This window comes from Kryptolebias marmoratus, linkage group LG11 (genome assembly GCF_001649575.2).
Source record: "Kryptolebias marmoratus isolate JLee-2015 linkage group LG11, ASM164957v2, whole genome shotgun sequence".
Classification (NCBI taxonomy): domain Eukaryota; kingdom Metazoa; phylum Chordata; class Actinopteri; order Cyprinodontiformes; family Rivulidae; genus Kryptolebias; species Kryptolebias marmoratus.
In genome coordinates, this window is record NC_051440.1 from 10969598 (window position 1) to 10989824 (window position 20227).

Consider the following 20227-nt stretch of genomic DNA (forward strand, 5'->3'; position numbering starts at 1 on the left):
AACAAGGAATTCCCTCTCTGTTCCTTGATAGCTTCTGAGTGCAGCTATAAGAAGGTTTTTAGTAAGAAAACCAAAAAAAAAAAAAGAAAAAAAAAGGCAAAATTAGAACAAGGCAGTTGCACGTTTTAATCATATGATGTCAGAGAAACATATGCAGAAAACAAAAATAAATGTTGTTTTGAACAATTATGGTTACAGTAATTCCCAGTAGAAGCAGCATATTTGGATGAAATGAAATGAAATGATAAACAGTGATAACTGCAGGCCTGTGGGGAAAACTCTGAACGTGTGTGTCTGCAGAGTGTGTGTGCGGCGCACTCCCCCCCCCGAGATTCAGCCTGTCACTGCACTTGTCCCTCTGAAGGAAGGAGCGGGGTCCCCTATGCTAAGCCCTGGGTTCCCACGCCTCTGTGGACAATCTTTGACACTGCTAACGTAAACAGATGTTGTGCCGAAACAGGAAGTGGACAACTTCTGAGGGACTGATGCAAAAGGAGCCGTTCGTCTCTGTGACGGAGACCAGTGAAGAGGTCACAGTACAGCCGGAAGCAGCAAAGAATCTCTCCCACGCGCAAAGTGTTTGTGGGGGGTATTTGGGACTGGATTGAAAACTTTCAATCCAGCGGAGAAGGTTAATTAGTTGACTTCACCTTGTGCGGTTGTAATCTTGTTGGAAAATATCTGAAGATATTGAGAGGAGAGCTTTTATGTAAGCAAGGAACTAAGGTCAGAGGCCAAGTGATCCTTGAAGGAATGCATATCGCCCGACACTTTTCATGCCAGTGTTTAAAACTAAAATCATCTCATGCTGAGGGATGAGCTAAACTGATTCTGACAACGTTAATGTTAATAAATAACGTTACAAGCACAACCTCATGTAATATCTCAAGATCTCTATTTGAGCTCAAAGTCTATGTTGTGAAAGACTCTTCACTACTACCACATCCAACTTTGAATAAATGTAACTAAAATTCACTTCATTACAGCCATTGTGTGGGGTGGCACAGTGGGGTAGCGGTTAGAGCTGTTGCCTCCCAGCAAGAAGGTTGCAGGATCACTTCCCTTTTTGGGTGGAGTTTGCATGTTCTCCCTGTGCACACGTGGGTTTACTCCGGGTACTCCGGTTTCCTCCCACAGACTAAAAACATGCATGTTAAGTTAATTGATGACTCTAAAATTGTCCCTAGGTGGGAGTGTGAATGGTTGTTTGTCTCGTTAGTCTCTATGTGGCCCTGTGATGGACTTGCGACCTGTCCAGGGTGCCTCTCGCACAGTGCTGGGGATAGGCACCAGCTCCCCGCGACCCGGAATGGAGAAGCGGGTAAAGAAAATGGATGGATGGATACAGCCATTGTTGTGTTGTTGAAGGTTTTGCTACTTTTAGCCACATTTCAGCTACTTTTAACTAATAATGGATGTTTTAGCTTTTAACCAGCCTTTTTCTTTTTAGCTTTTTACTAGCATTTTACTATTTAGTTTTTAGCTAGCCTTTTGCTACTTTTATCTTACATGTTGCTACTTTCAGCTTTTAGCTAGCATTTTGTAACTTTTGTCTTTTAGCAAGTATCTTGCTTCTTGTAGATTTTAGCTCATGTTTTGCTCACCTTTCCGGCAGATTGAGCTTTCTCAGCCAATTCAGCTTCTCAGTTGTCATTCTTTTCCAGCTCCACACACCTGTCCTTCACCAAGCAATCAGCTCACCTGTTTTCACTCTGTAATCACTCTTCCCAGTACTTATACTTTGTGGTTTTTTTCAGGAGTTGTCATCGACTTACCCCTGTTCATTTCCCATATTTTCATACCCCAAAAGCCTGGGTACATGGTGACCCTTGTTTTAATACATTTCAGTTTTGACTTAAGTTATTCGAGTTGTCCAGATTCCTGAACTTGCCATCTGCCTGCCTGCGTTTGGATCCTCTCATCCGCCTCCCACACATATTCATGACAAATGCACAGACATCAGAGAAAACAGCATTGCAACACTGATGGACAATAAGCTCCAGTCTCTAAGAGTAATCTAAGCCACTGAAACACAGATCTGCGAACAGACATCCGTGCAAACAATTTTTTTAGCAAATATCTAAAAAGCTGCTGCAGTCAAATGTCCTGCAGGAGGACAAAAAATACTGCTCTTCAAACAAAAGCTTATCTTGCAAACATTATGACAACAACAGTCCTAAATAATTAAAATTCCTACTGTCAATAGGCAAACTGATGTTGACACGTTTTCACAAACTATCTACTGACGTATAAATCGATTAGACTGTGGCATAATCAACAACTGACTTTAAGCTGTTTATCAGTCTTATAAAATTATTGATTATTAAACCAGTAAGACTATATCGATACTTTGTTATACTGTATTTTTTAATGACATGAAAAACATTTACATATAATATTACCATAGATTTAAGAACAAGAAGAGACAAGAACCTGGGTGGAGGCGAAAAAGATTAGACTAACGTTTACTCTGGGACAGAACTCGATTCAGCTGTTGCTCATCAATCTCGGATAGAGTTTAATATTTAATGATTTGCGAATGAGTTTCTTTTCTTCTCCTCTTCCTCCTCTTTAATTCAAACACTTTAATCTCTTATCATCTGCGCATGTTTCCAAAAGAACACTGGGACTGACGCCAAAGCACTGTGGTCAAACCACGAGCAACAAAGAGACAGGATCTTGGAACACGTCCCGACCTTCGTCTCTATCTCCTACTCTGACCTTGTCTTTAAAAACTAGATTTCCAAATTACAATTTCCAATTTGCATTTAAATACACAGGGATTATTATCAGTATCTAAATTTAAATAAATAAAGAATTCTACCCCCCTTTTGTGAATATACATGGCATAATTAAGTTTTTAATATGTACATAATTTGTCAACAATGAAAACAGTTAAAATTTTGAAAATAATCAGAAATGTTGTTACACTGTGCAGGTTTTTGTTCTTTATATAGAAGACTTGTACTGCTACCAACTCTTATAATCTTTTTATAGTAAAGGTAATTTTAGTCTCGGCCGTGTGGGAAAAAGTTTTCTTGTTAACACTTCATGTTGATGAAATGCTTTATGCTTTGAATGAGACATCTTTTGACAGTTACCTCTTCAGTTTTGTGCAGTACATGAATGGTCTCTTGCATGTATTGCACTGTTTTGTTCTTTAAAGAGGCTATATCATAGAACTGTTGAATTTTTCCTGGCCTGAGAGTACACATTTTGGTGTTTGAAGTCATTAACAACTCAAAACCACAAACCCCGCTTTGAGCTCTGGGCCTTCCAGATATGAAAACATGTTTCACTGAGTAGTTCACATTTAAATGGGGAAAGTTTCACCCCAAAGTTTTTATTACCTTCTCATTTTTATCCCTTTCCAACTTTAACTTCAAATGATGCTACATTATATTTACATTAAAAGTGGGAAGTTAATCCTTTTTTTGGTATTTGCTTTGCTATGAACTGCAAACTCCCAGCAAGCCTTATATTTGACTTAAAGTTCAGATCTTTTTGAAGTGGTATTCTCTGGAAAGGTTAGGGAAGAATAATGTCTTACCTGCTGTAGATAGCTCTTTGAACGACCTCGGTTTGGGAAAATAGAAATCTATTCAATAGACTGTTGAGCTAACTAGTGGGGCCAAGACCAAAGTAGATAAGTGCCGTCTTAAAACAACTCTAATCTCAAAGATTCCATAGTTCATCCAAACACTATTTATTATCACCCACCACCGTAGGCAAAGGCAGATGAATAATGTGTGTTTGTACATGTGTTCATTTGTTTATACCATTAGCAAAATATCCCATGAATCACTGGACTTTTTCTGTCACGCTTTCAAAAAGTAATCATACATCTACAACTCATTACCTTTTAGGGTCAGTCTAATTCAAAATGGCCACCAAAACTAATCAAGCACAACAATGACTATAACTTTTTTTTATTTCTTGAGCTAAGATTTAATTTGGTATTAGCCAAGCTCAACATCTTAGTCTAAAACTTTGACATGTAAGGTGGTAGGCAATATGCATTTTTTAAAGGAATATCCATCCATCTAGCTTTTTTTTTTTCATTTCTGGGTCACGAGGTAGTTGGTGCCTATCTCCAGCAGTCGCTGTGTGTCCATCACAGGGACACATGGAAACAAACAAGACAAACAACCATTCACACTCTCACTCACACCTAGAGTTACTAATTAACCTAACATGCATGTTTTTGGTCTGTGGGAAGTAAACAAAATCTTTTTCTTCCTGCTTCTTTGGGGATCACCACAGCAAGTAAACTCACACAAACAATTTGGCAATTGTTTAATGCCCTTCCTTCCTCAACCTAGGCTCAGACCTGCAGCCTCAGGATTACAAGACTGCTGCACTGACCACCAAGCTACCCCAGCCCCCATGGGAGGAAAACAAAGTACCCAGAGAAAACCAACATGCGCACTGAGAGGTCACGCAAACTCCACACAGAAAGGCCGGTAGGCGAACCTGCAACCTTCTTGCTGTGATCCAACAGCTCCAACCACTGCATCACTGTTCCACCCTCTTCAAGGAATAATGAACCTTTAGTTAGAAAAAAAATATTCTCCAGTCAGTTTCGGATTTCACTATTATTCCAGCAGAAGTATTACAGTATTCCTGTCAGAGGTGTCCCATGCTGCACAGGAAGTGGAACTGGAAGCCACAATTTGTGATTGTGAATAGTTCTATGTAAATAACTGTGTAATGTGAAATTTGATCATTTTTGTGAATAATAATAGAACTTTTCCCATCTCGAGAACACCAACAGAGATAGAGAAGTAATCTACCAAAGTAGTAGGTTAATATCAGTGGAAACAGTGAGGGTAGCATTAAATTTAGTCACTACACATAAAAAATAAATAAATGAATAAATGCAGCATCATTTGCTTCAGAATAATTATCGTCTACCTATATGGTAACTAAAAGTAATTTATCCCCTAAAGCCAAAGCACCTGTTCTTTAAACAGTTTGAGATAAAGTCTTAAATTAGGATTCAATGAAGAAAATAGAACTTCCTATGGTTGTGATCAGAATTAAACACCTAAAACCTGAAAAGGAGCAGCTCATGAGTGAGTATTTGTCTTTCTCCTTTGTCATTTGATTCCCATGTGCTCATGTGAGGCAGGACCAGAGGGTCCTCTGGGTTCTTTGAAGAGGGCACATTCTACAGATCAGGTGACAGCAGACCAGCCACTCCATTATTGCTTTAGTTCTGGGGCAAATCACAGTGGCACCAAACGGGTGTGTGGTGCCTGCTGCAGCGACGAGATAAAAAGTCTGGGAGCTGGACACCCTGGCCCTGCTGGCGTCCATCCTGCAGTTGCAGGATTGCCTGCTGATGTTTGGCATGCAAAGGGCGGATGTTTGTAATGAGACATAGCCACTCACTTGCACGTGTGCATCTCCCTCACCAGACTGCCTGAAGCCAACGCGGGTCCGCCTCACTGACACACCGCATTCAGTTTTCCAGGAAGAGTGTGGTAAAAAAAAAATTCACACGTTTGACTATCAACAGGCAAAAGCACAAAAGCACATCCAGGGACATCTAAAGGCACTCAGAGTGAAAGGAATGAAAAGACTGTAGAGAAAAACCAGACAGTAAAGTTAAGGGGAAAAGCCTGATGAAATATTAATGGAAATGAAAAATTAACTTCATTCTTCTATTGAACTCTGAAGTTTAGGGAGGGCTGTGTTTTTGCAGAAGCGTGTTCACCACACTTTGAACTAGAGGGAGGTTTGAAGAGCCATTAACAGCTCTACAGACGATCGTTCTGGTGAAACCCTGAATTAAACTGCTTCGCATCAGTGTGCGACGTAAATGTAGTCTGACACCAAAAGACTTAAAGATGAATCATACTCAGAGAAAGGTATTAAGGTTGATGTTGAGGTAAACAATCATACAAATACTGACGAGATAAACAGATTTCACCCAAAATACCTTTAAAAGACAATTCCTGCAAAGCAATGTTGGAATGAGCCTCTTTCCTTTCCCTCCATTTTCATATCTTTGCTCCATCTATACACACAATATTTATTTCCACCTCACTGTATCATGCAACCTGAACTTTCTGAATTTGCTTGTCTTTTTTTTCCAATCAGTGTTGATTCCTGCTTGTCCACCAGATGAAAAACTGATCTCTCATTTGTTACATTGGCCTACATTGCACCACGTTTTAATTGGGGTTATTTCCCTTTTTGCCCATGCAGATTAAAAGGGTTGACCTTGGTGTGGCATCAATACTGGACTCTCAGTCCGGATGGCTGCAGGGCTCATCAAACCACTCCCAATAAGGATCAATGAAAGCCCACATTGTAAATGGGACACGTAAAGTGGAGACATTACACTGTCATCAATCAGCTACTAAACGTTATCAAACATTTGATCCTGCCCTTTTTAGCATCAATTAAAGGCCTGACATTCCTTGAAGGAATAGGTAAATTATGTATAACTGTTTAAAATAAAAGACAACAAAGTCACTGATTCTTATGTCCTACAGCTGCTTATGAGAGACCATTCATCCTGCTTGTATAGCAGCTTTTTTAGATTTAAAAAAAAATGCAGCTCCCTGCCATGCTACAAGTAAAAGGAGATGTAAATTGTGTTTTGACAATGTTTTTTTTAATTTTGAGCTATTGATCCAGGAAGTTAAATCAGTGAAGCAGTTTCAGCTCTGTTGTTGGCACTCTATGGATGTACTGGATTTTATAAGACCGAGTTAATTCTTTATTTCAATTCATTTTGTTATGGTAGCAACAATCCAGAAATAACGTCAAATGTGGGTGCTCAACTAAAAAACTACACAAGCTTAGTTCCAACTCAAATTAAAATTTATGTTTTATTCAATTAAATTTATGTTTTCAGTCATATATTGTTGCATTAAATCAAATACGTTTCCAATTCAATACATCCACAGTAAGCTAACATATATATATATATATATATATATATATATGTGTGTGTGTGTGTGTGTGTATAGACATAATTTTCCAGCCTATAAGTATTTGATTTCAGAGAGTTGTAGATTAGAGTTTTGTTTTGGCGTGGAAACAAAGACTTTCTTTTATTGCTGGAGTCCACACACTTTATTTGTTTAACACGTTGAGCATTTCTGAGACTCTTTGTCGTTCTTCTCTCATGATCGCAGCATTTTTGCCTGACAAACTGAAATATTGTTTTCGCCTTCTTTCCTAAATAATTTATACAGGATGTTGTAAGAGTATAGAAATACCTAAACCAGCCAATCTGGTATCTGAGTCATATCACAATCAAAGTTTATCAGCTTGATTTTGTGCATTGTGCTGTTGCCACATGATTGGCTGGTGGGATAATTGCACAAATAAGCAGGTGTACAGGTGTTCCTTCAGAGAGACAGTTCCCCTCATTGTCTTTGCTGCAGACTGTCAGGCACCAGGACAGCCCTTTTGGCAGTGGTTTCACCTGACAAAGGTACAGAAGGTGGTTGATAGAGCGGTTTAATTGAAACTATCACTCAGAACCGCAACGCTTTACTCCTCCTTTTCTGATTCTGTTCCTTCCTGCATTTCTCCCACTCACAGCAACAAGGATTTATCTCTGCTCTGACAGCCTTGTTGTCTCTCACTTGCACGCCCATATTAAGACTTATATAAGCACAAGAAAATCAATAGAAAAAAAATGTTGCTTCTCTCTGCTGGCTTTCCATCTTAATCATCCCCTCCATGGTGCACAAACGCATTATTTGATCATTATATTGTGGCAGAGTTAATTAATAAATCATTGCTGCATTTTTCTGCTGTTTTCTCCCCTGAAAACTCAGCCTACAGTTTTTTTTTGTCTCTGCAGCAGGTTGCATGTTTGGCACCCCTGTGCAGAAGCACAGTAGAAGGCTTTGTATTTATCAAATCACTACAGCCTCATACAGTCAGAAAGAGAGGACAGAGGCAGAACTAAAGGAAATACCTCCCCTTGCTGAAGAGAAAAGGGTTAAGCCTATTACTGCAGACCAATCAGGACTGGGGGAGCACTGCAAACCTCCGCAGTAAGAGAGAGAGAGAGAGAGAGAGAGAGAGTGGGAGAGTGGGAGAGAGGGAGAGAGAGAGGGGCAACGAGGGAGCAAGGGAGGAGGAGGAGAGCAGAGTGGGAGATCGAGAGATACCAAGAGTGTGATGGTTTACACTCCTATCCAGTCAGTTAGGCAGGCAGGGAGCGTAACCAGAGTTGGCTAGATTAAGGTTATTTACATTAAGTTCTTTATGGATGAAGAAGAGAAAAAATGGGACACAGAAGAAATAAGAATTATCCCATCAGCAACCATGTAGGACTACTCTTTGTGGACTTCTTCTGACTGTGAAGAGAGGACTGAGTGATTCTTGTGGGTACATCAAAATTCAATTGCAATTATTGGAACGCTTTCAGAAGAGAGACAATAATAAAAGGAGCAGTTTGCAACATAAATCTGCCAAAACTGTTGCAGCCATGGAAGGAAAAAAGATTGCGTGGTGACCGGACCAGCTCTGGAGCATCTGTGTTTACTCCGCATGGTGAGCTTGACTGTATTTTGATGGGGCACTCACTGGTTTCATTTATATAAATCATTTGTACATGACACTCAAGAAAACCTAAAACTAAACATCTCTGCTATGACAAATACACATTACTTTCAATTGAGATATTTTTTTTAAACCAATATATTTCTAGAAACACATGGTAAATCTATTTGAAACCTACTAAAGTATATCCTGTCTCCATAATGTAGAGTATAAGCTGCAAACATCACCCTCTAAGGACTTTTAATCAATCTATTTATACATTGGCATGTGTGTACAAGCTTACTTATGTCATACGGTTGAACACTCATATGGCTGTCAGACTCTGCATTGCAAGAACTTAATTTTTGTGCACTTCTCTGCATGCACAATCCCACTTATGGCTCATTTCTGCTGGCATTTCATAAAATTAAGTGAAGGTAAAAAGGGATCCCTCAAACAAACAACCTTGAAAAATGGACAAGATGTTTCTCTGAAGAGATTACGTGGGTCACGTGACACACAAGGAAGTAACCACATCTTTATAACAAGTTCCCAGAGGGACCGAGATGCAGTAAAGCTTAAATCGAGCCATAAAACACGTATGACAGTTTCATCAGTGTTGTGGCTGTAGACGGAACATATGATTAATTTAATCGTAGCAATGTTTTGATTAATGCACAATAATAATTTTGCAAACAGGAGGGGGAGATGTAAAACAGTTTTCCTTTGTGCAAGCCCCTTTAGAAGTGTTATGTTAATGTAGCAGCAAAGATGTAAAGTGCATCAGGAGCATGATCACGGTAGGACATCAGAGGCTGGTTTCTATGTTAATGAGAATTTCCTTGTTGTCTTTTTGCTGAGAATATGTTTATATTCAACCCCCACACTTCCCTCTCCTACTCCCTCTGCTCTTTCTCACTCCCCATCTCACTCTCTCTACCCTTTCTCTCTCTTTTTTTTTTTCAGGTGGCTCTTATCCAAAAATGTGAAGCTGAAGTCGCTACAGAAGATGTTCAGCCCCTGCTTCCTGAAGTTGAAATATTCTCCGGGCTTTCTGCTAATCTAAGAGGAAGGCTCTCTGTCTTTATGAAGCGACTACCTGTCGACCTTCCTACAAACTGCTGAATCAAGCCAATCTTCCAGCACATACCGTTGATCACCCATGTCATGGTGGTTGGACACGCGTGCACTCACGACATCTCCAGTGATTTAGGAAACAGCGACAAACTGGAGACCTGTCCTCAATTTACAAGTCGATGTAGGCTGAAACCAGTCGCACGAAGACTGATGGGAAAGGTGGAAAGCGAAGGCCTCTTCCATTAGTGCTCCCAGGGAAGACATGGGTCTGTCCGGACGCACTGACCTAGTCCTAACACATTCTGGACATGTTGTACACTGGGGAATCTACTTGGTTGACTGACAACTCTGACTTTTGGAGTACACTCTAATGGATGGAGATTTTTTATTAACACGTCTCAAACACATCTTATTATCTTCTCAAACAACAAAAAGCACAGATTGGGAGACATTATGAGCCATGCAGGAGGCGAAAAACAGCTTGTGGTCTTCTGTTTTCTTGGTTATTTGCGTCTCTGTTGACTGGGAATATAAAGCGATACTAAACAGGAGAATCCATCTACAGTCAACCCATAAGTGGAGACACGACCACCTAGACAAAACAGACCTGAGAAGAAATCTTTAGATGGATTATGCACATATTCTCTAAAATTTACTGAGCACAGCTAACCTTTTTGGTTTCTTGCCTTGGAGGTCGTAAGGAAAAACAGGAAGCATTTCTCTATTGGTCAATTTGGATGTGATGCTCCTGTTTGTGGATCTAACATGGACCGCAGGCCCTGATTACACAACCTTGGTGTTCATATAGTTCCGGAGGGAAGGGTAAATAAAACATCTGTTGTTTTTCTCCATATAATCTATAACAATATTTGTCATTGCTACTGCATCAGTCGTGCATGTGTGTGAAGCTTCCTCTTCTGAACCCAGAGTTTCTAACTTAATTTTTTTATAAACTTGTTGTCTATTTATTAGACTTTCAGTGATTGAAAACAAACATGCAATTTCAAAAGTTGAAAGCCAGCTGGTAAATTTTAGAATAATATTCTTATTAATATTTAGCAACGAGAAAAACGAAATCAAAAATTAATCATCGCCTACTGCTGAAAGGCATGAGGTGGACAATAATTGGCAGATTTTGTGCAAAATCTTTACAATTAACTGTTAGAGTCCAACCTGCTTGTCTATGAGCAAAACATCTCATGAACCACTGCACAAATGTCCTTAACACTCAAAGTAAACATTGGATGTGCATCCATAATTGATCAATTTTTGTAGTCAGCTTGTACAAAGACGCCAGCCAGGGCTAACTGTTCATAGCAAACACAAAAACATCTTAGTCAGTTTTACAAATATTTAGCTCGAATTTGGTGTGGTAGTAGCAGAAAGTCATTCTCAGCACATTCTGACCTCTACAGATCGCAGGAGATATGTGTTGATGTGTGATTAAAAACGTTTTAACTGTTGAAGCTCACCCCACCTGTCAACTTTTCTCATAACCAAATGACTTTCAGAAAGTAATGATTGGATGTGCATCAATAATTGATTAATTTTTAGAGTCAGTCTAATTCAAGATGGCTGCCATAACTAATCAGCCTAAGCCAACACAAAAAATTGTTATACCTCAGTCAGTTTTACACATATTACGCTAAAATTTGATATGGCAGTAGCTAAGAGCCATTCCCAACACACCACTTGAGATTTTAGAATACATGTTGAGATGGGGTTCAGGATTTGACTGAAAGAGCTATAAAACTCTGTCATTTCTCAACAAATGATGTTCTCAGTTTAAAACTTTGGCATAAAAAGGTGACAGGTGATATTCATTCCTTCAAGGAATGGTAGACCTTTAATTATCGCTGCAAATAGTTTTTCCTGTATTGCTCCTGTGAAATTAATCTAATAGAACTCATGTTCTTTTTTACTGCAATACTTGTCAAATGATTTAAATTATTCTTTTGTTCTCAAAAGTCCCATAAGACACAACTAAGCCATTGTTAAACCATAATATACTAAGCTGCCATGGCTATGGGGGGTATAGAAAAAAAATAAAAACCAAAAAACAGGGAAACTGGTTTATAGTGACTGCTGCCATACATATAGTACAACAACATGATAAGTAATGTATAGCAAGAAAAAGTGACATTCAGTTTAGAATTATTCTTGCTTTTTAATGATAGTGTTACATCTGAAAATATTTTTTACAGTACTTTCAAATACAACTTTGTAGAGGTGCAAAAACACAGACTTTTCCACTTCATGAATTCTTCCTCTCTCCTTCCTACTTCCAGGATAATGTATATTCTTCTCTGTCCAGACAAAGAAGCCACCATGAGCAACGTCACGGTCACCGACAACACAGAGCCTATCAGCCACGCCATGAGTCCGGCCACCCCCAGCCCTTATTCCTACCCCATTAGTTTTCAGGTCTCCCTGACAGGCTTCCTGATGCTGGAGATCCTGCTGGGGCTGAGCTCCAACCTCACTGTGCTCGCCCTGTACTGTATGAAGTCGAACCTCATTAGTTCGGTCAGTAACATCGTCACTATGAACCTCCACGTGTTGGATGTGCTGGTATGTGTGTGCTGCATCCCTTTAACTATTGTGGTGGTGCTGCTCTCTCTGGAAGGAGACACTGCTCTCGTCTGCTGCTTCCACGAAGCTTGCGTCTCTTTTGCTAGCGTTGCCACGGCTGCTAATGTGCTCGCGATCACCCTTGATCGCTACGACATCTCTGTCAAACCAGCAAACAGAGTGTTAACCATGGGCCGCGCTCTGGCCCTGCTGGCTGCCATTTGGGTGCTATCCTTTGTGAGTTTCCTTGTACCCTTTATTGAAGTGGGCTTCTTCGCTCATGGCCACACTGAGCTGAACCAGACAGTGGTGGAGAATGTGGTTCACACTAACCAGTATTACACCGAACTCGGCCTCTATTACCACCTGCTCGCGCAGATTCCCATCTTCTTCTTTACTGCCATTGTGATGCTCATCACCTACTCCAAGATCCTGCAGGCGCTCAACATTCGCATTGGCACACGTTTCCACAATTCACAGAAGAAGAAGGTTCGCAGGAAAAAGCGGCCTTCCATGACAGCCATGACAACGCAGCAAGAGGCCACGGATGCATCCCAGAGCAGCGGCAGCCGCAATCCCACCCTGGGCATGCGCACCTCTGTTTCTGTCATCATTGCCCTCCGTAGGGCTGTTAAACGCCACAGAGAGAGACGAGAGCGCCAAAAGCGGGTTTTCAGGATGTCTTTATTGATTGTGTCAACCTTCCTGCTGTGCTGGACGCCCATTACAGTCCTCAACACTGTCATCCTGAGCTTGGGCCCCAGTGACCTAATGGTCAAGTTGAGACTGGGTTTCCTGGTAATGGCCTATGGGACTACTATTTTTCACCCTCTGCTGTACGCCTTCACAAGGCAGAAGTTTCAGAAAGTCTTAAAAAGCAAGATGAAGAAGCGAGTGGTGTCAATCATTGAGGCAGACCCTACCCCTAATAACGCCATCATTCACAACTCCTGGATTGACCCAAAGAGGAACAAAAAGGTGACATTTGAGGACAAAGATGCCCCGATGAAAGGTCTTTCTTCTGAGGATGTTGAGTGAAGGAACTTATTCCTCTGAAGGAGTACAGACAAAGCAGCTAAAACTAAGTTCAGGCTTTCGTGAAAAAGGGAATATCTTAATCCAAAGCGGTAATATAAAATATTATGTGCAATAAAATGTACAAAAAATAGAAAGTGTATAATTTATTACTATTTATTGAGAGTAAAAGTAAGTTTCATAGATGTACCTTATGTTGTACTGTAGATATTGCATGGTCTTTTGTAACAGCAACAACACAGTACATTATGTAGATACAAATACATGTACAGAATAGGCTAAACAAGGTATATACTAAATAGAGACAGAAGTAGGAATTGTCATGTAAAAATATATTTATAATAAATTCTGTGTTCACTTCCGATGTAAGCAAAAGGCTTCCTCTTCTGCCCTCCCTTGAGTAAAATGTTTGTGATTCTGTGACAGCTGTGAGATGACTCGCATTTATCACGTCGCCACTTTCTTTGACACCAAACTCACAGTCTCCAGTGGCCGCTGACCTTATTGTTCGCAAGCTCGCGAAAGGAAGGCCCTCACACTTAAATTTGATGATAAATATTAAGGCCTGACAAAGACGGGTGTCATGCATGGAAAGACAGAAACAGAAAGAAGTGGAAGCTTTGTTTGTTCGGTGAAACAGCTCAGGAAGTACTGTTTAGAGTTCAACAATCACACACACATTCCACAGACACAACCGAACACAGTGCTTCTCATCATTCTAGCTGATATAAACCAGATGTAATCAAACTCTGGTCTGCCTTTTTTCTGTTGTGTTTTTTTTATTATTATTCTTTTTAATTCATCTCATTGGATTGATGAAAAAAAGCCACAGTACCAGCAGATCAGATGATTTGAGTTTCACAATCGGTGGCAACAAAACTGTGACATCCAATACAATGAACAACAAATAACAAATCTGTTCTTTCTGGAGGTGAGTTGACATATTAGTTATATTATATTCTTAAGAACAAACACTTAACAACAACAACAACTTCAACATAGTTATGTAAATAACAGAAAACAACTAAATACATCTTCCAAAAAATGTTTACAGTACTCCATATCAGATAATAAAATTGTATTCTCAAAATGGATGCAGCATGTAGATTATAACCCAACCAGCTTTGTATTTTTAGCTCATCTTGCCCTAAATAAAAAAATAATAATTTATTCATACAACTGTAGAAGATTTTCTGAAAGTCCTTTTATTAGATTCAGATTAGATGCACTTTAAAGAGATAGTTTAGATCTTTTTAGGTGGGCTTCTGTGGAAGGGCTATAAACAATTAATATCTTACTTGCTGTAGATAGCTCTTTGAGCAACTTGTGTTAGAAGAAATAGACTTTAATTCTGACTGGATTGATGACCTAATGGCTAGTCCAAGTGAGCTCTAAATTACAAATTGCTGCATTTCTTTAAACAACTCCAATCTCAAAAATATTTAGAGTGATTCAATAGCAAACAGTATTTTATAAACCTTTACATCACTGCCAGATTTGTATTAGATGGATTAGTGCATAACATTCTGTGGTTGTTTGCAATTTCAAGTTGCATGAGCAGCTAGCTGTAGCCTTTCCAGTACAACCTGAGACCCTTCCTGCAGGTGTATATTATTCTTCTGGAGTAACCATTTCATGCAAAGTTGATAGCCATATAAAGGTTTATAAAATTGCATTTAGTAAGAAAAGTTTTGAGATTGAAATTGTTGTCACAATCTTTGATTTTGATCCTGCTCAGACTAGCCGTTAGCTCATAATTAAACTCCTCTAAACCGAGGTCAATCATAACCTTTCCACAGTACCTTACCTCTGATGATCTAAGCCCATGGTTCTCAAGCTGTAGTGCAAGTACCACTGGTGGTACTCATGAGCCTTGTAGTGCTATTCAAAAGAAACCTATTTATACAAACATACTTAAATAGTATATTTAACTATAGATAAGGTAAATACATTAATTTACTGTGATGCCAAGCTAAGTCTGAGGGCATAATTCTCTACAGAAAGAGAGTTGGGGGTAATTCCCTGCCTCAAGCAGAGGATCTGAGAGTTTTGTTCATGGATCATGGTAGGATGAAATGAGAGATAGATCAACAAATCGGGGCTTTGTCTGCCATAATGATGGTGTTAGTCTAGTGTGTTGTCGTGAAGGAGCTGAGCCGAAAGGCTAAGTTTTAACATTTACCTATGGTCATAAGGTATGGATCATGATCAAAAAAATAAGATCCCAGATACAAGTGGCTGAAATGAGCTTTTTCTGAAATATGGCTGGGCTCAGACCTAGAGATAGGGTGAAAAATTCCACTAGGGTAGAGCTTCTTTTCATCAAAAGGAGTCAGCTGAGGTGGTTTGGGCAACTGTTTAGGATGCTTTCTGTGTGCCTCCCCCTGGAGGTTTTCCAGGTTTGGCTGACTGGGAGGATACACTGGGACAGGCTTAGAACTCACTGCAGGGACTATGTGTCCTCTCTGGCCTGGGATCTTCCAGAAGGAGCTGGAGAGTGTAGCTGGGGAGAGGGATGTCTGGATTTTCCTTCTGAACTTGTTGCCTTTGCAACCCAGCATTGAAAAACAGCAGTAACTGGATGGATGTTAAACTAAAAAGTAGAGATAAACAAAAAGATATGCCATTCAAAGAAATTAGCATCTTGGTTCCAAATGAAAACTGCTCAAAATAATAGTGCAATAGAGAACTTTACAACTGGAGTGAATGATCATGAACCAATGCGCTAGTGGCTACCTGAGCAGCACAAATGAAGTCTTTACATAACTTGCCAGCAAGAAAAGCTGCAAATCAGTGAGAAGATTTGATTCAGTTGATCTCAGTTTTGTATACAGTTGTTATGGTCAGACAAAGAGCCAACGCAGCAGTCTGTATGGTGCTGTTCTCAGTAACAAATGTATTGAACCATCACGTCTTAAACCAGGGTTAGGTGTTTGGCCAGTTTTCTTGCATGTGTCATATATGAATATTGTTTTGTAAGTTTGTCTTAGTGGTTTGTAATGTCTGTTATAATGCTGATCCTTGGAGAGTGTAGTATTTCTCAAGGTGGCACTTGCTATGAAAAGTCTGAGGATCTAACCTGTCACAAAATCTAGATGCAAAATTACAATCTCCATTTGCATGTAAAGCCACGTTTAGCTGGGGTGTACTTCATTGAAATCCCCAGGTCAATCATAACATTCAGCCTCTGAAGTGTATATACACAGTGCTTTCCCTTGCATACATATCACTGTACTCGCCATCTCTACTTTATATTCCAGTAATGAACTTCTAACATGTACGCCTTTGCTGTCTCACATATGGTAGAAAGCTGAAGAGCCCTTTAAATCCAGAGCACACTAAGCTGTTGGCTACCAGAGTGATTGCAAAACCTCCATCAAATACTTCTCCTGCTGTCAGTGTCTGGTTTGCAGCACAGCAGATAAAAATGATATGGGCATATTTATGCAGGCGAGGTTCCTCGTGGCCCTGCTTTAAACAGGGGGAGAGGATGTTACGGTGCCTGGAGGGAACATCTGATGGAGAGCTGAGATGGGATCACAGCCAGCAACAGATTGGCTGATGGGCCAAAGAAACTGACCTATAAAGATGACACATTTAACACAAATATGGATACATACAGTATTAAATTAATTTCACAAGAAAAAAGATTACACAGTAGAGCATTAAACAAATAAACTATTTGACCTCATTTTATTTTAATGTTTGATATTAATGTCATTCTGATGAACACACAAATTAAAGAGCTGTATCAATGTTAGGCACGGTTTCAAACTTTCATTATTAACCTACAAGAATGCCTCTAAAGGACAGCTACATTTAAGGCTAACTAAACTTTGAGGTCAAACCTTGTCTTCCATCTGGACACAATGGTCAAATCAAAAGATCCCTTTTCTGTGTCCATTCTTTTAATCTTATTTCCTATCAACACAAAACAAAGGAGAAAAAGTTGATTTATTGAATTATTTACCATTAATGATGGTGCAGCTCAAGAAAACCAGTAAAACCCTTCAATTGGGGGTTTGATCCCTAGCCCATGCAGTGTGCCAATGTGTCCTTGGATCCTTGGACAAGACACTGAACTCTTACCTTTCACCAATATGCTTATCAGTGTATGAGTGAGAATATATATATTATATATGTATAAAGAATTGTATATATTGTAGAGCGTTTTACCTCCTCCACCAGATTTAGGATATTCTTCTGCTGTATCCTGACAGAAAGTCTAGGGATTTCTTGATGTCCTCTATCGCCTCCACTGAGGGAGCTCTTTTTGGGTCCATTTTACTATGTTGCTTTTGTGTTTTGTTCCTATTCCTATTCCTATTACTTCTCTTCCTGGTGGTTCTGGAGAAACCCGATGGTTTAGCTGCTGCCTCTCCTCCAGGCGGCTCCTGAGAGGCCTGGTGGATTAGCTAATATAGTGTCTAAAACTATATAAATTAAAGCACTGTATGAGTGTGTGTATAAATGAGTGAACGTGAAACTCAATAAAGCACTTTGTGAAACCTGGAGAGGTTTAAAAGGCACTATATAAGTTGTGGACCATTTACCATTCTCTAGTGGATTCTGGCTTCATACTTTCAAGCACAGTTCAAACATGGAAATACATGGTATTCATAGGTACCATAGGTATTCTGATTTTAAATTCATTCAAACAGTGACTGGGAGAGCTTAACTGTCCTAACAATTTAGGGACCAGACCGAGAGATCTAGAGCCAAGGCTGGCTTGTACATTAAATTGTTTTAATGATTATTAAATAATGCAAAAAATGTTAATGTTTCAATAAACAACAAACACATATAAGTGATCATAGCAGCACGTTAGAATTACAAAACAGGAGGGCTGAAAGCTATTCAAATTAAATTAGTGACACAGAATTGGATTTGAATTTGTAGGCTGATGGCAAACAGCAACATGAAGTATGAGATCAAATCCTAACCTCATGCTGTCCCACCCTGTTTATGTTTATTTTATTTTTGATTTTGCATCTCAGTTTACTATCTTAGTCATGATCACTTTATAAACCCTAATGCAATTTAAAAAAAACATAAGAACCATGGGCCTAAGCATAGGCCTAGCACAACCACTTTCATGGCTGATACCAGATATCTTCTATTATCATAACATAAAAAAAGAAAAAAAAAAACCTTCCAGAAAGTTCAGAGCTATGTTTTGGGGACTGAAGCACAGTAGTTTTGGCCTAATTCCAAAACTGGCAGCTGCAGGCAGGAATAAACAGCTCCTGAAGAGGTTAGCCCAGATGTTTAAACTGCAGAGTGTTCCTTTGAAAGAAGGCCAAAGAACAGGAAGTTTTCTTTTTCGGTCAAAAGGTGTATTTGCCCTTTTCCTGAGTTCCCTAGTTTAAATTTCTTATTTTCTTCCAGTTTATTGATTTGTCTGGCTAAAATAAAAGTGTGACAGACAGTTTATACAAACCAGAGCAAATATTTTTAATTGCCTACGCTTTTCAAATTATGGCACAAAACAATTTCCCAGATTTCTTTTTAACAAGTTGGTAAAAACAATCTTTACTTGTAGCCTTTACGAGCCTAAAAATACCTCAGCTGGTTAAGTATATGTTATTAGTTTTGTGCACTTCAATTTAACCTATTAGATTATCTCTGTATTATCTCAGAAAAATGGGACAATCTGCAAAATTAACTACTCTGACTTTATCAGACATAAAATGATTTCTATTCTAAGTCTTGTCATACAAAGTCTGATATATATATATATATATATATATATATATATATATATTTTTTTTTTACATACATATTAAAATCAGTATTAGTAACACATCTCTAAGAAATCAGCTTGACGTTACAAATTTCTAAAAGATCTTCAGAACAAATGAAACATAAAATGTGGTATGTGCAAAAAAGTTAATTTTTGTCTCTAATCTGTCAAGCAAACAAATCACACTCATTACAAAGTGGCAAGAATTAGTCTCTGTGATAGTTTTTTAAGTACACTAGGGACATCTGTTTGTCTCTGTAGGAGATAATACGGATGTATTTTATGATGGATGTCATAAAACTCTATGAACCTACAATATACAGATTCTTCCTCCGAAGCAGAACGCTTTGCAAAAACCTTTTGAAATATCTGCATATTAAACTGAGGTAACCAAACACTGGAAACTGAGACTTTACCAACTTCATGTCGATAATAAAAAAAACATTAAAGTTCCTTTTCTGTTACACTGATTATTTCTAATATAAGATAATGTTTGATGATGTCAACATGTATTGTCTTGTCCTTAAATGTCAGACAAATGTTAATCACTTTGTCTACTTTTAATCAAATAATTATAAATATTTCTAATCTTTTTTTTGCCAGGCTTTGCTTTTTTTGTTTTATTCTTATTGTTTTTACAGTGATAGCAGCTGATCCTGATATTTCTGCTTTCTCTGTTTATACTGTAATGTGATGAAGAACAATAGCCCTGCTTGAGGTGATTTTCATGTATTGTTCTTGGAAATATGGCTCTCGGTACAAGAAAAAGGTGCATTGTTTTAATAAATAAATAATTTTCTAATTGTCTTTTGTCTTGAGCTCATGTCAAGAAATAAATGAACATTAGAATCAATTTTTTTAGCTGTGCTGTCACCATTATCTACCAGGAGCTGTTCCACAACAACTGGTTCAATATGAGTTTTCTTTCTCACTTTTTGTGCACAAATGTTCTTTAGTGCTATCTGTTCTTAGCTTATGTGTGTATTATAAAAGCTTGTGGTTAAGGGTTGGCCAGTGACTACAGTTTTGTTTGGCCTGTTTTAGGTGAATCTTTGCCTCAAGCAGAGGAGTTCAAGTATCTGGGAGTCTTGTTCATGAGTGATGATAGACTGAAGCGGGAGATGGATCAATGGATTGGGGCCTTGTCTGCAGTAATGAGGGTGTTTTGCCTGTCTGTCATGGTGAAAAAGAACCTGAGCTGAAAGGCTCTGTTCCAACCCTCACCTAAGGTCATGAAGTATGGATCATGACCGCAAATACAAGATCCTGGATACAAGCATCTGAAAT

At 38.9% G+C, this 20227-nt stretch overlaps 1 protein-coding gene across 2 annotated transcripts; it reads left to right on the forward strand.

Moving 5' to 3' along the window:
- The first annotated feature begins 8100 nt into the window (after positions 1-8100).
- LOC108230176 (G-protein coupled receptor 22-like) lies at positions 8101-18891 on the forward strand. Of its 2 annotated transcripts, none has more exons than XM_017406174.3 (3): positions 8101-8526; positions 9481-10413; positions 11880-18891. In XM_017406174.3, exon 3 carries the CDS (start codon positions 11884-11886, stop codon positions 13198-13200), a length of 1317 nt encoding a protein of 438 aa, XP_017261663.1. In that variant the 5' UTR covers positions 8101-8526; positions 9481-10413; positions 11880-11883; the 3' UTR covers positions 13201-18891. The 2 variants fall into 2 exon arrangements, with proteins under 2 accessions (XP_017261663.1, XP_017261665.1); XM_017406176.3 differs by having other exon boundaries at positions 11906-18891.
- Positions 18892-20227: the final 1336 nt, after the last annotated feature.

Excerpts from the sequence above, each read along its gene's own strand:
- LOC108230176 (XM_017406174.3), top strand. The coding sequence starts at position 11,884 with ATGTATATTCTTCTCTGTCCAGACAAAGAAGCCACCATGAGCAACGTC.